This window comes from Micropterus dolomieu, linkage group LG09 (genome assembly GCF_021292245.1).
Source record: "Micropterus dolomieu isolate WLL.071019.BEF.003 ecotype Adirondacks linkage group LG09, ASM2129224v1, whole genome shotgun sequence".
In the NCBI taxonomy this organism is placed as follows: domain Eukaryota; kingdom Metazoa; phylum Chordata; class Actinopteri; order Centrarchiformes; family Centrarchidae; genus Micropterus; species Micropterus dolomieu.
Genome location: NC_060158.1, coordinates 24,492,910 through 24,506,785, shown reverse-complemented (window position 1 = coordinate 24,506,785; position 13,876 = coordinate 24,492,910). Strand labels below are relative to the sequence as shown.

The window sequence follows — 13,876 nt, the reverse complement described above, 5'->3', positions numbered from 1 at the left end:
GCCCTGCTCGTTAGTCCCTTTGTATATATACCTGGTGTTTCTGTTTATTGTTTGTCTGGTCATTACAGTGTGTTGTCCTGTTTTGCCTGCCGTGCTCGTCTTGTCACCCTGTTTCTTTGGATTTCTGTTTGGATAACTTTTTTTTTGGACTTTGTTTATCAGCCACTCCGCCTGTAAGTGTGCTCGCCTTATGTTAAATAAACCTTTTGTACCGTACCTACTCTGCTCAGTGTCCTGCATTTGGGTCCACCAACCTGCTCACCACACAGACCCTGACACTAGCTCCCCCTGCAAGACAGCAATACAGATCTGATGTGTGGATCACTGATAGCCAGGTATGTAACGATGCATCGTAAATCAGTTAAAATTAGATGTAAATGTGTGAATATTAAAATAGGTTGCATTCAGTTGGTTGGCTGTTCAGACAGAACGAAGGGCATGGCGCTGGGTCGAGCACTGAGCATTCCCCATGTCATCTGTCAGCTGCGTCAGATCAGGCAGGTGGTAACCTTCTTCCACTGCTGTGTTTGCATCCAAACAGTAAGTACTAACATTACTTAACCAGGACATAAACAAACACAAGCTAAACATGGACGTTGCAATGCGCCGGAACAGCAGTCATGATATGATTGCACGCTATCTCGAGAGGCAACTAGCCGTTGCTTCTGACAAAATGCCTGTGAAATCGACTCACTGGATAACTCGGACATCTGTGATGATGGGGACACTGTAAAACTCAGATACACTTGGCAATACCACCTGCTGAGTACACTGATTTACTTAGTGAACCTAAAACCATGAATCGAATCATGAGTTGAGTGCATCGTTACATCCTACACATTCTGGGTGAGTAAATTTCTAACATTTCACTCTCCAGCTAAGGATGCATGCAGTTTTCACCAGCTAATCCATCCTGCTCAGCAGTATACACTTCACAAGCCTCAAACACAAGTGAGCTACACATTGTACATGCTTACTGTGAACACCTTAAATAACCACCTTACTGTGCGATATGGAGTCTCCTCATACTCGTCAGCCAGTGATTGTGATGAAAAGCACACAGGGAATACCAAGTCTATTGTGTTACTCCTTCTGCTGTTATCTGGGAATGTACAGCCAAATTCTGGGCCTGACTCACTACAAAACACGTCTTCCCCATGTGACTTTAAATTTAAGTTATAAGTCTCCTACCAAAATTGGACATGCTAAGACTGGGTTGATACAACAGACATGAACATTATAGTCATATCAGAAACCTAGTTAAAATCAACAAACACAGTTGTTGGATCTTATAGTCCACCATCCACCACAAAATAAACTACTTCCTCTCATGTGACGTACTACTTAACTTTAATGACTCCAAAGTAATTCTCCTGGGCAACCTTAATTAGGGTTGTCTCTCTCCCACCTCTGATAATATTATAGACCCATCTCATTCTTTAAATCTCACAAAACGTATTGACATTCAAATCAACATGAGAGATCACAGCATGTCGACACTGTTGTCACAGTACATCACTGCTGTTGCTTGTATAAAGGCCTAATCACAAACCTTGATATGTTTTTAAAAGGTGTTATTCATGATCTGTAAAATATGTCAGTATCTGATGTGCTAGCAGGTGTTGCTGCGATGTAGCAAACTGTGGCGTTTCATACGGATGCTGAAGTGTACCTTTAGCGTCAAATAGTTACGCTTTGTCACACTGTGTGAAAGCGGTGGTAATGACGCACTGAGATGGGAACGCGTTGGTAATTGTAGTACCTGTTATGGGTAATAAACTAATGGTAATAAGTATTATTGCGTAGATGACAACAGGTGCAAACACAAAGAAGGTGGCAATATTTAAATGAGGGGTTTGCGTGTTTTAATGGTTTCCGCCATGGAGAGTCAGGAAAGAAAGCAGCCACTGTGCAAAAACCTTGGTTTGTTTCATTCAGTGCGTCCCGATTATGTGAAAATCGTATGTACTTGCCCATCCTGCCTAAGACTGCACTAAGTACTTGGGACAGCACACCTGAAAAACTGTTTTGGGAAACCTCAGCAAAAGCAGCTACAGTATGCTGGAATGACCCAGACACGAGGACAGAATACAGTTCAAATACAGTTGTTAGGGACTATAATCAGCTGTGGATTAATACACAATTGGGGCACAAGAGAGTTTTTACTGCTGCAGGATGGCGTATGTGGAGTTGGCTGAAAATAAACTACAGTTCCGATGTTCATTGAAATAAAGGACAATTCAGTGCTCATGTGGCTCAATTATGTGTTTAATCCCAGCTTTATCCTTTAAATTATGTTACGCAAAGCTAATCTTAAAGCTCCAGTAGGGAATTGTTTTACACTCTTCCTGGCTTTGATTGGTTGTTTTGACCTGGTAGCGGTGCATTCTTGCAAATGGCAGTAGGAGGAGCCAGAGGAACCAGACTTTGTCAGGATATAGTGACAGGTCTAGGAAATATTACAGTGTTTTTTTTTTTGTTGTTGTTTTTTTTTTTAATTCCCTACTGCAGCTTTATAGGAAAATGTTTCTAAAGTAAACGGTAGTTCTGAGTAAGCTCTTCATATAGTGATGGAATGTGTTAGGTGGGAGGTGGTCAAGTTGACACACTGGTCCAAACACATTATGATCAGCAGCCATCAGTTAGCCCAATCCCCTCTGTAATGCTATTAGGACAGCATGAGTCACCCAGGGTGATGCACACATCATTAGCTCCTGTGCAAATCTCCTGCAGGAAGGTAAGCCGAGATCAGGCAGGCCATCCTCCCTGACTACTTCCATTTAATTTTATTTATATAGCGCCAATTCACAATAACAGTCATCTCATAGAGCTTTTTACATAGAGCAGGTCTAGACTGTACTCTTTGTGCTATTATTTAGACCCAACAATTCCCACCACATGCAAGCACTTGGCGAAACAGGCAAGGAAAAACTTCCTTTTAAGAAGCCTCAACCAGAATTATGGGTCAGGCTGTGCGGCCATCTGCCTCGGCTCATTGGGGTTGAGAGAGAAAGAGAGCAAGCGATATAGAGAGAAAGAGAGCAAGAAAGAGGGAGAGGGGCTAGGGGGGTAGGGGGAGCAGCCAACACAATATCCACACAGAAATACAGACAGTAAAGGTAATAGTGGTACAGACATTTATAGCAATGTGAATTATAATAATAGGACCAGTAATAACAAATGCAGCAGCGGGTGTTGAGCAGGAACCACAGATCCAGACTCCACAGCTCCAGAGCCAGAAAGACCTGCAGAAAGTGATGGGAGGAGAGAGAAGAGGTACGAGAAAGCACAAGACTACGGGAAAGGTTAGAAGTTGAGGGAGTAACATGCATTAATGATGAGGATGGGGCTGCATACAGAGTACATACTTAAGCCTACTCTTAAATGTGGAGATGGTGTCTGCCTTCTGAACTCAAACTGGAACCTGGTTCCACAAAAGAGCTGCTTGACAGCTGAAGGCTCTGGCTCCCATTCTACTTTTGAAAACTCTAGGAACCACAAGTAACCCTGCATTCTGGGAGTGCAATGCTCTGGTGGAGTAGTAAGGATAATAAGGAACTGCAGTAAGCCTAGAAGTAACAAATGCATGGACTAGTTTGTCTGTCCATGCATCATTTTGAGACAGGATGTTCCTGATTTTTGCAATGTTACGTAGGTGAAAAAAAGTGGTCCTTGAAGTTTGTTTAATGTGAGATTTAAAGGACATGTCCTGCTCAAAGATAACTGTGAGGAATCTATCTACAGGTCATGCAGGTTTTAACATCATGAAGGTAGTTGGCAGTTTAGCTAACTGATTAGTTTCATCTGGCTTGACTGATAGATATAATTGAGTATCATCTGCATAACAATGAAAGTTTATGGATAATATTATTATTATTATAGTAATATTGCCTAAAGGAAGCATATATAAAGTGAACAGGATTGGTCCCAGCACAGATCCTTGTGGAACTATGTGACTAACTTTGGCATCCATGTAGGATTCATCATTAACATGTATAAACTGAGATCGATATGATAAATAGGACTTAAACCAGCTTAGAGCGGTTCTTTTAATCAGGGTACCCGGGATTCTCAAAGTTAAATTTAAGACTTTTTAAGACCTTTTTAATACCACCTAAGATGAAATTTAATACCAACTTCACTGCTGTAAAATGGAAAATCTGTATGAATTTTAAGCCCGAGAAAATTATTTACAAAGTTACGTGAATTTAATAGAATATTTTATTAAAATAATTCATAATAATAATAATAAATAATCTTTATTTATAGAGCACTTTTCAAAAAACAGTTACAAAGTACATTCACAAGTGTAAAAACAATAAAACACAAAAACAATTTACATGCTAAAAACAAGAAAACACTTATGAGACTAGAATACACATATAAAATAAATATAAAATATATTAAAAAATAAATCAAATAAAAATAGAATCCAATAAAATTTAGGAAAGGCTCTCCTATAAAAGTATGTTTTAAGAAGGGACTTCTTAAAGCCGACCTGATTTCCTCAGCCAGGCTGTTCCAGAGTCTCGGGGCCCTGACAGCAAACAATTTGTCCCCTTTAGTTTTCAGTCAAGACTCTGGAACAGACAGCAGACCTCTGCCCGAGGACCTCAAGGTACGTGCTGGTGCGTATGGGACTAAAAGGTCAGAAATATAACAAGGTGAGAGGCCCTGAAGAGCTTTAAAAGTGATCAATAAAATTTTAAAGTAAATTTTAAACATACTGGGAGCCAGTGTAATGAAGCTAAAATAGGGGTAATGTGGTCATATTTCTTTGTTCTGGTTAAAAGCCTGGCAGCTGAGTTCTGGACAGTCTGGAGTCGATCAATAGATTTTTGGGTTAAACAAGTGAAAAGGCTGTTTCAATAATCCAGGCGTGATGAGATGAAGGCATGTAAAATGGTTTCAGTGTCCTTAAAAGTTAACATAGATCGTATTTTAGATATATTTCTAAGCTGGTAAAAACATGATTGCACTAGCTTTGTGGTGTGCTGCTCAAAATTTAAACTACTATCAAACCAGACACCAAGATTCTTTGCAACAGGCTTAACATGATTCACTAGGGAACTAGCAGATGGCAAATGGCAATACATTCACATTTAACACACTATAGCTTTTTGTAGTGTGTTTGTACTTTGATAGGCTGTAACGAATCAAGGACATCACTTTGTGTTGAAAAGTGGTGGGGACATAAGGGTTCAGATTAGGGGTGTGACGATACACTTAGCTCACATGCACGATTTACAATATTGGGTTCACGAGAACAAGACAAGAAGACATTTTAACACTATTTGATGAAATATTCAATGCTGGAATATAAAAATGGGTGGTGTGGGGGTCATCCCCTAGAAAATTTTGAGCACTAAACACTTCTGCACCAATTTATGGTAGAATTGTCTTTATTTATATAAAGTGATTCAGGTGACAATATATATATATATATATAATGCAGCACTCAGCAGCTTGTTTTTTTTAGCTTAAGAAACTTTTTTTGGACAATGCACATTTGTTTTTTCTATTGCATTGCATGTTTTCTTATTGTGTCATTTTGTTTTTTAACATTTCTTGTTGCAAGAATTTTGCATTTTCAGAACATATTTAACAAATGCTTGAAAAAAAAGTGATGGAGACATGTCCCCAGTATCCCCACGGTCCTCATCTTATACAAACCTGCTCTCCGTTGCTGTTGTAACATTAACTGACCAGTAACCTGCAGCGGGTCTTCCAGCTATGCTGTTCCATTAGCGACTGGCTCGCACTCCAATCCGCTTGTTATGCTAACCTCAGCAGCACTGCTCTCAGCCTCAACCACCAACTTGTCCATATATCTGGCTTTCTGAATTTCAGACACTTGCCCATTCTCACACGACAAGCTAGCATTAGCTTGTTAGTAGCATGTCAGAGAAGTTGTTTTCTTCCTGACAACTGACTGATACGCGCCAGAGCAGGATGCCAGAGCTGTTGCACCGCGAACACTCCACAGTCCAGAGCATAAAGCTAAACACTGACGTGAACAGGAACATTACCTGTACTGCCGTATAACCTCACACCAAACGGAGTATATTATGAAGTCTCACACACACAAAGTGTTTATGTATGACGTTACAGCATTAATTTAATCCTACGAATGGACAAGAAAAAATTTACCATGGTAAACAAAATTAATACTTTGGAAATGAAATGTAATACTTTTAAGGCCTTATTTTTGTAATATGAAATTTAAGACTTTTTTAAATACTTTTAAGACCCCGCGGGTACCCTGTTTAATGCCAATTAAATGTTCCAGTCTGTGTAAAAGGATATGATGATAAATGGTATTAAATGCAGCACTAAGATCTAATAAAACCAGTAGAGAAGTCCTTTGTCTGATGCAATTAGAAGGTGATCCTGACTGAAAATCATCAAATAAACTATTGTTATGTAGAAACTCAGTTATTTGGCAACTGCTTTCTCAAGGATCTTAGAGAGAAATGGAAGGTTAGATATAGGTCTATAGTTCGCTAAAACCCCTGGATCAAGAGTGGGCTTTTTGAGAAGAGGTTTAATTACTGCTACTTTAAAGTACTGTGGTACGTAGCCTGTAATAAAGACAGATAGATCATATCTAAAGAAATGCTGACTAAGGGTAAACCTTCTTTAAGCAGCACAGTTGGGATTGGGTGTAAGACGCAGGTTGATGGTTTAGATGAAGAAATTACTGAAGTTAGTTGGTAAAGATCGAGGGAAGCAAAGCAGACTAAACATATATCTGGTTTTACAGCTGTACAGCAGTCAATAGAGGGCATGCGTTGATGTCACTTCCCCTTCTGGAACACGCTGGACCGAGTGGCAAAACATCTGTTACCATGGCTGCATTTAGCAAACCGGGAGTGAAACAAGTGATTATTTGCTCAAATTAAAGGCAGTCAGACTCGACAGTGATCCTTACTGCTTACCAAAGAACCAGCGGTCCAGCTCTTTCCCATTTTAGGTGGGTTGTTTGTGTTTTAGCTGATTCAAGCATTCAAGCTTCCTGTCAGCAATCTGATGCGAACGCAGAAGTCCCTTAAACTTGCATTCTATTGAACAGCCAGCAGGGGGCGAATCTAATAGTGAAATAAACACAGTACCAAGGCATTCTCAACGTCCACATGAATTTTAAAATCACCTACAATAATAACTTTTAAGGACCAAATTTGACAAAAACTCTGCAAATTCAGATAAAAATTCAGAGTACGGACCAGGTACTTGGTGCACTATAACAAATCAAATTGGCTGCAGTGTTTTCCAAGTTGGATATGAAAGACTAAGAACAAGGCTTTCAAATGAGTCACAATTTATTTTAGGTTTAGAGCTGATTAGTAGGCTTGAGTCGAAGACAGCTGCAACTCCACTTCCTCGGCCTGTGCCTCGAGGAATTTGAGTATTAATATGACTGGGAGGGGTGGATTCATTTAGGCTAACATATTCTCCATCACCCAGCCAGGTTTCAGTAAGACAAAATAAATCAATATTATAATCTGATATGAGTTCATTACTTAGTACACCTTTAGATGAGAGAGCTCTGATGTTTAGGAGTCCACTTTTTATTAACCTATTTTTACGCTATTGCAGGTGTGGTTTTAATTTTTATAAAGTTTTTATGCATAGCTCCTCTTCTATTTACCTTTGGTCAGGGGGGCAGACACCATCACTATGGGCACTATGGGCGCCTCTTGGTCTCAACTCTGGATTGTCATGGATTTGGTCCACTAATAAAGTCTGTTAATGATCAACAAAGCCCACACCGTTTGCTAGACACCACCTCAATAACCAGCAGCGAAATGATGACATGTCATCACTGGTCAGATTTGGCAGGGGTCCAGAGAATCTACGTAGTCCGACATTGTTTTTAAATATGTACACACTGACTCAACATTAATCCAAATGATAACTGATTGGCGTAATCAGGTGTCATTACCTCCAACGTAAATAACACTCTTACTGTTTCCTACAATTTTAAACTGATGATACACGGGGCAACTTTTTGAGCAATGTTGCTGGGCAATCTTGTTGGTGGCAAGTCCGACTATGTTTTGAACGGATAGCGGTGGTGCAGGGAGGGTGGCGGGGTGGCGGGAGAAGGGGATTACGGTAGTAAACTTTACTCATTACCATTGACAGCAACATTGCCCAGCACCATTGCTCTAAAAGTTGCTCCGTGTATCATCAGCTTTACTTTTATACACTTTTATACTTTTATATAATCATTAATTTAATGCTTATATAAACCCACCCAACATGTCTATATAAGTTTGTTCCCCAACTTAAGTTCTCCATTAGGTGTGATCATCAACTCATTTGCTGCTGATGTTTAATGATGTATGACACGTGGCATCAGTTACTGTTACTGCTATGATGAATTTGTATAAAGTTGTCTCCTGTTCTTGGTTTTCTTTTACATTAGCCAGCAGTTTTAAATAAGACTCAATGTCGCCCACTCTGGCCACAGAGATGCACTTAACTATGGCCGCTGGTTTCGCTAACTTCACATTTCTCAAAATGGAGCCGCCGATAGTAAGAGTTGGCTTCTCAGCGGGTGTGCCACTGAGTGAGGAGAATCTTTTAGAAACTGGAACAGGTTGGTGGTGAACCGTGGGCTTATGCTTCCAGCTATTCCTCTTTCAGTCAGTCACTCAAACACCCTGGCTGGGACGGGTGTTTGGGTGACTGACTGACAGCGGAGCCGAACTTCTAAATCACTGAACCTCCCCTCCATGGCTACAAATAAACTACACTTGTCACACGTACCATTACCGCTAAAGGAGACAGAGGAGTAACTGATATACAGAGCAAGAGAGAGAGGGAGAGAGAGAAGCCATCGTTAGCTGCTGAGCTAACATATGGTAGCTTTAGCTTCCAAAACTCTTGTTATCAACTATGAGATTTGGCGAGAGTCCCTAAAAGATAGAAAGAACTGTGAGTGCTTAAGCGGAACTACTGTAAGAGTTAGTGTGTAGTGGATAATTACAAATCTAAAACATTTGTTTTCAGTTACAGCAGCAAAACATGCTACCAACACACGAGCACCGGAAATGGAAATGAGTCAATACGCTTACCACAGCATGTCTGCACTTTTTCATATTTTCACTTTTGCAGACAACTTCTTGACAAGGATGTCTCAATATGTGTGTAGTTCCCCCAAAACCTTTCAAACAATGGTACAATAGATCTCACAAAAATTCCAGACGCTACAACAGGTTTCAACAAGAAGAGTATAAATCTGTGAATAAAATACAAACCAAAACGGCATTCTTTCAGCAGTTTCAAACGTTCGACTAAAGGATTTTAATCCTGCAAAAGCAAACTGTTTGTCATCACTTCATTGTCTCCAAATGTTGCTCCAAATACCCGCAGTAGTGCCACTATTAAATGCTTTTCTCAAATACTTTTTCTTGTTATGTTTGTGTTTAAAGGATGAAAAGAGGATCAAGTGGAATAGTCTAATGACTATTTTTCCTGCGGTGTTTGTCCTCCAGAATCAGGTTTTCAACATGAGAAATAATGACTAGTGGATAAGGCAGAAAAGAGTTCAGACAGCGTTCCGCTACCAGGGACATGCTCACAAAAGACATTCGTAACAGCCACACATTTCATTCTGTGCTGAAATGTTTCTCTTCAGTTATTTGATTTTTACATTTACATCTAACACTTATGAAACACTGACTGCTTGAGTCTGGAAGGTGACAGTTGATTATGTACAATGTCAGTCAGTTATGGATTGGGGAGGGAGGGGGAGCCATGTAATTAATTATTAACTTCCAAATGTTATGGGACAAATTCTGATAAAGTCATTTTGCAAGGGATGTGAAGCTCAAAACTAATTATCCACTGTTTTACAGCTGCTGCAGTAGTAGCAACGGAGTGGGATACGAGCCTATGACTTAACTAACTTGGTTGTGATTGGCCAGTAAGCCCAGTCCTGGGAACACACACTCAGCACTCCGTCATAGGCACCCAAATGACAGGCACACAGAGGGCAGAGACAGAGAGAGACAGACAGGATGGCCTGTAAAACCTTTATAGATTTTTTGACAGTCCACCTGTCCACCGATGTGAGAGTGGCATCAACGGAAGTTCAAAATGCTTGATCGCCACGTGATTCACGTATAGTTCTAGGAAGTTCTTGGCGGGCAATTTGAATATGTTAAGACAGAGAAACAGAACTGCTATTTATGGTAATAAGTATTAAGTAAATTTATATAATCATTAATTTAATGCTTATATAAACCCACCCAACATGTCTATATAAGTTTGTTCCCCAACTTAAGTTCTCCATTAGGTGTGATCATCAACTCATTTGCTGCTGATGTTTAATGATGTATGACACGTGGCATCAGTTACTGTTACTGCTATGATGAATTTGTATAAAGTTGTCTCCTGTTCTTGGTTTTCTTTTAGATTTGCGATGAGTGCACACATATTCCCTATTCTGTCCTACAGCAGATTACTAATATATTATACACTAACAAGATTACATATGATACAGTAAGTATCATAAGTAGTAAGTAGTAGATACAGTTAGTGTGACTAATTATTAATGTTTGCAGGCGGGAGTTGCAACTGTCAGCCAGCAGTCTGTCATCTGAGGGCTCCAGCGAGGGAGGACCAGACAAGGGTACAACTGTTCGACTGCTCTGGCTATCCATGTTGAAGGTGAAGTAAATTGGAAATTATTATTATTATGTATTTTACTATTGCACTTCATCATATTTACAACATTTCAAGGAAAGTGTCTGCTTTTGCAAAATGAACAAACCAACCTTTTGGTTGTGGAATTTCTTCTTCATGTTCTCCTGCTAGCCTTGATTCCTTCTTTCTTTTCTGTCCTTGATAGATGCCGAAGCAGCTGTGGACACTGTGCGTGTGTCACCTCCTCACATGGTTCTCCATCATAGCTGAAGCTGTGTTTTACACTGATTTCATGGGGCAAGTCATCTACCACGGAGACCCCACGGTACTCACACACACACACACACTGTCATTCCCTGTTGTTTTATTTTTTAAAGACAGTTGCGCTAACTGACATCATTTGGCATTTTGTATACCACATGGTAGAAGAACACAGATGAATGAATCTAGCATACTTCACAAAGTCATGTATAAACACTACAATGTCAGCCATTCAGTCTATTTGTCAAGTCAAGGTTATGATAATATTGAAAATCTTCCACTTTTTTTCAGGCTCCAGCCAATTCAACAGAGCTACAAAACTATCACATACTGTGAGTCCCCATTTTGCCTACTATGTTTCATTTTTCAAAACTGCTGGCCTATTTTAAACTTAACTTGTGTTTCAAATCTCACTTAGGTCCTGAAACGTCCATCTCCCTTTGCCATCAATCCAAAATAAGCTGAGCTCCAAATACTATAGACAGGAAACAGTCAACAGAATCACAAAGCCTAAAATGTTTTTGTTTATTGTTTAGAAGTCTTAAATATAATATAATACTCCAGTACATATCAATAGAGACATATCACAATAAGAGCTCTTTCTTATTATTGTGTAACATTAACTTGATTATACTAGGCTCATACCCCAAAATGGATATCCATTGATCCATTTTACCATTGCCACCCACAGCGCTACCATTACATGCCCCAATGTTATATTTAACTAACATTTAACTCCTTTAACTTTGTCAAAAATTTCGTTTAGAAGCATTTTTCTGTAATTCCACAACATTGAATGAAATGGCATTAAGAGAACTGAATAACCAATTTAATGGCAGTTCGTGGTAAATGTTATTTGCTGCTAACTTTATCTAGTATCCTAGTGAGATTGAACTACTTTACTTAAAAAAACTTTTATGACATGGCTCTGGTCCCAGTAAGTCAGATGGCCAGTACATCACTTTGTTTATGACCCACCAGAAATGTGTGACAATGTCTGTATCTGCAGAGACCCATGCCTTTTCCCGTATTTTCTTATTATTTTACTGTGTTTGGGAAGTATCTGGGCGATAACTTCTGGGCAGCGTGTGAGGTTGTGAATCTACAAAAACGTAGAAAGCAGGTTACATCACTGTCTCCGTCTCTCTCCTTTGCTCTCTGTCTGTGTCATAGATGTATCTCCAGCGCTGCAACAGTGTGAAGATGAACTGTGCAGTTCCCCTCAGCTCTACAGAGAAGTTGCTCAGCTCAATGTTCTGGTTTTTGGTCAGCTCCCAACCTTTCTGGTTTCCGTCTCATCAGCCTCATTTCCAGCTGTAGCAGGCAGCTGTTTTCAGCAAAAAAGCACTAATAAATCCTTGTACACTACCACCAAACACAAACTGATTACAATGAATCACCAGTCACAATCAGCAGTGGATGTCCTCACTGGTGAGCGCTACTGTTAGCTTAGCTGTGATAGTAGCCTATGTTAGTCTTTGATAAAAGCTTATAAAATCTTGATAAAGGGCTGCAAACTAATAATATGACAACTGTTACAAATAGATGACAGATTAGCCATTTGTATAGGCTATTTTTCTAAAGTTACCTACCTACAAGGTGAAGGTGAAGGAGGAGTACTGTTATGGGCTGCTATCAGTAAGGATGAGATAGTTGGACCTTTTCGGGTTGAAGATGGACTGAAACTCAACTCCCAAACCTACTGCCATTCTCTGGAAGATACTTTCTGCAAGCAGTGGCACAGGAAGAAGCCCTCAGTTTTCAAGAAGGCCATAAACTTCATGCAGGACAACGATCCATCGCATGCATCCAAGTGCAAGGGCCAAAAACTGGGTTCTTATTTTCATATTTTACTTGTACTGATGAGGACACACTTTTTATTTGACAAGAAAATAACTGGATTAAATTGTCATATTTTCAATCCCACCACAAGCTTGATTGCTTTCGTTTTGTGTTATAAATAGTGAATAAAAAACTTCTTTCCTCAACATACTGATTCAACTTCAGGCGCAATCATGAGACGATCAGAGATCTGTCTTTGTTGTTTACATGTGGAATGAATAATATTAAAATTGAGATACGATTACTTGATTTATTGTTACTCAACTAACATCTCTGTGTTTAGTGAATTCATTAATCATTCATGTTTCCTCCAGTTTTAATCCATTTCTCTGCACTTTTCATATTTTAAAGGCCTCTTGAGTGTTGTCATAAATTGAGTGTTGTGATTTGTCAGTGAGGGGGCTGCAAAGATATAAAGACAAGCCAGAAAAACCCTGGCGAATCATGATGAAATGAAAAGTTTTCAAGTGCACTGAGAGGACTGAAAGCTTTTTTTATGCAGTCTTGTCATGTTCCAGGGAAGAAGTACTAAATTAAATACTGAAAAGGCCTTCCCCTTAAAACAGTCGCTGTCTGTAAAAATTAAAGCTTTGCTCTCTCAATGCCTATCCCGAAAGAAGACACACTTCAAATTAAATAGGACACAAACATGGCAGCCGGGACAAAAAGGTGCCTCCAGTGTGCCAAATGCCAAATGAAATGCCAGAATGAGTTTTTCAATTGATATGTAGGCCATGCAACCTTTGTCTTAACACTCCTTGTCAGTCACACACTGCTGTATAAGCTACAGTACATTACTGGAGATGCTGTGACAGAGATGCCACATATTTAATTCAAAGGAGCCATTTAAGAGCAAAGTGTGAGCTCTTTTGAATGTTAATAGTGTAGATACACTCAGTGCTTTTTAAGACCCATCCTCAGGTCTCAGTGTGAAGCCCACACGCTCCCAGTGCGGACCTCCCAAGTGTACATGTCAAACACACTTTGAAGTTCTTCACAATCTAGCAAAAGAGCCTGTTAGTACCTCGGCAACACTGCTGCACTCCGTCTAAGAAGTGGAGAGTCTGAAAGGAAAACAGGCTTGGGGGTGGGGGGGACGAACAACAACAAAAAAAAAAAA

General features: G+C 39.7%; 1 protein-coding gene across 1 annotated transcript; it reads left to right on the top strand.

Moving 5' to 3' along the window:
• Window positions 1-247: 247 nt before the first annotated feature.
• Window positions 248-12,997, top strand: LOC123976670 (solute carrier family 45 member 4-like). The gene is made up of 5 exons (XM_046059016.1): window positions 248-335; window positions 10,572-10,677; window positions 10,859-10,978; window positions 11,206-11,246; window positions 12,088-12,997. The coding sequence occupies exons 1-5, from the start codon at window positions 313-315 to the stop codon at window positions 12,113-12,115; spliced, it is 318 nt and encodes a 105-aa protein (XP_045914972.1). The 5' UTR covers window positions 248-312; the 3' UTR covers window positions 12,116-12,997.
• The last annotated feature ends 879 nt before the right edge of the window (window positions 12,998-13,876 follow it).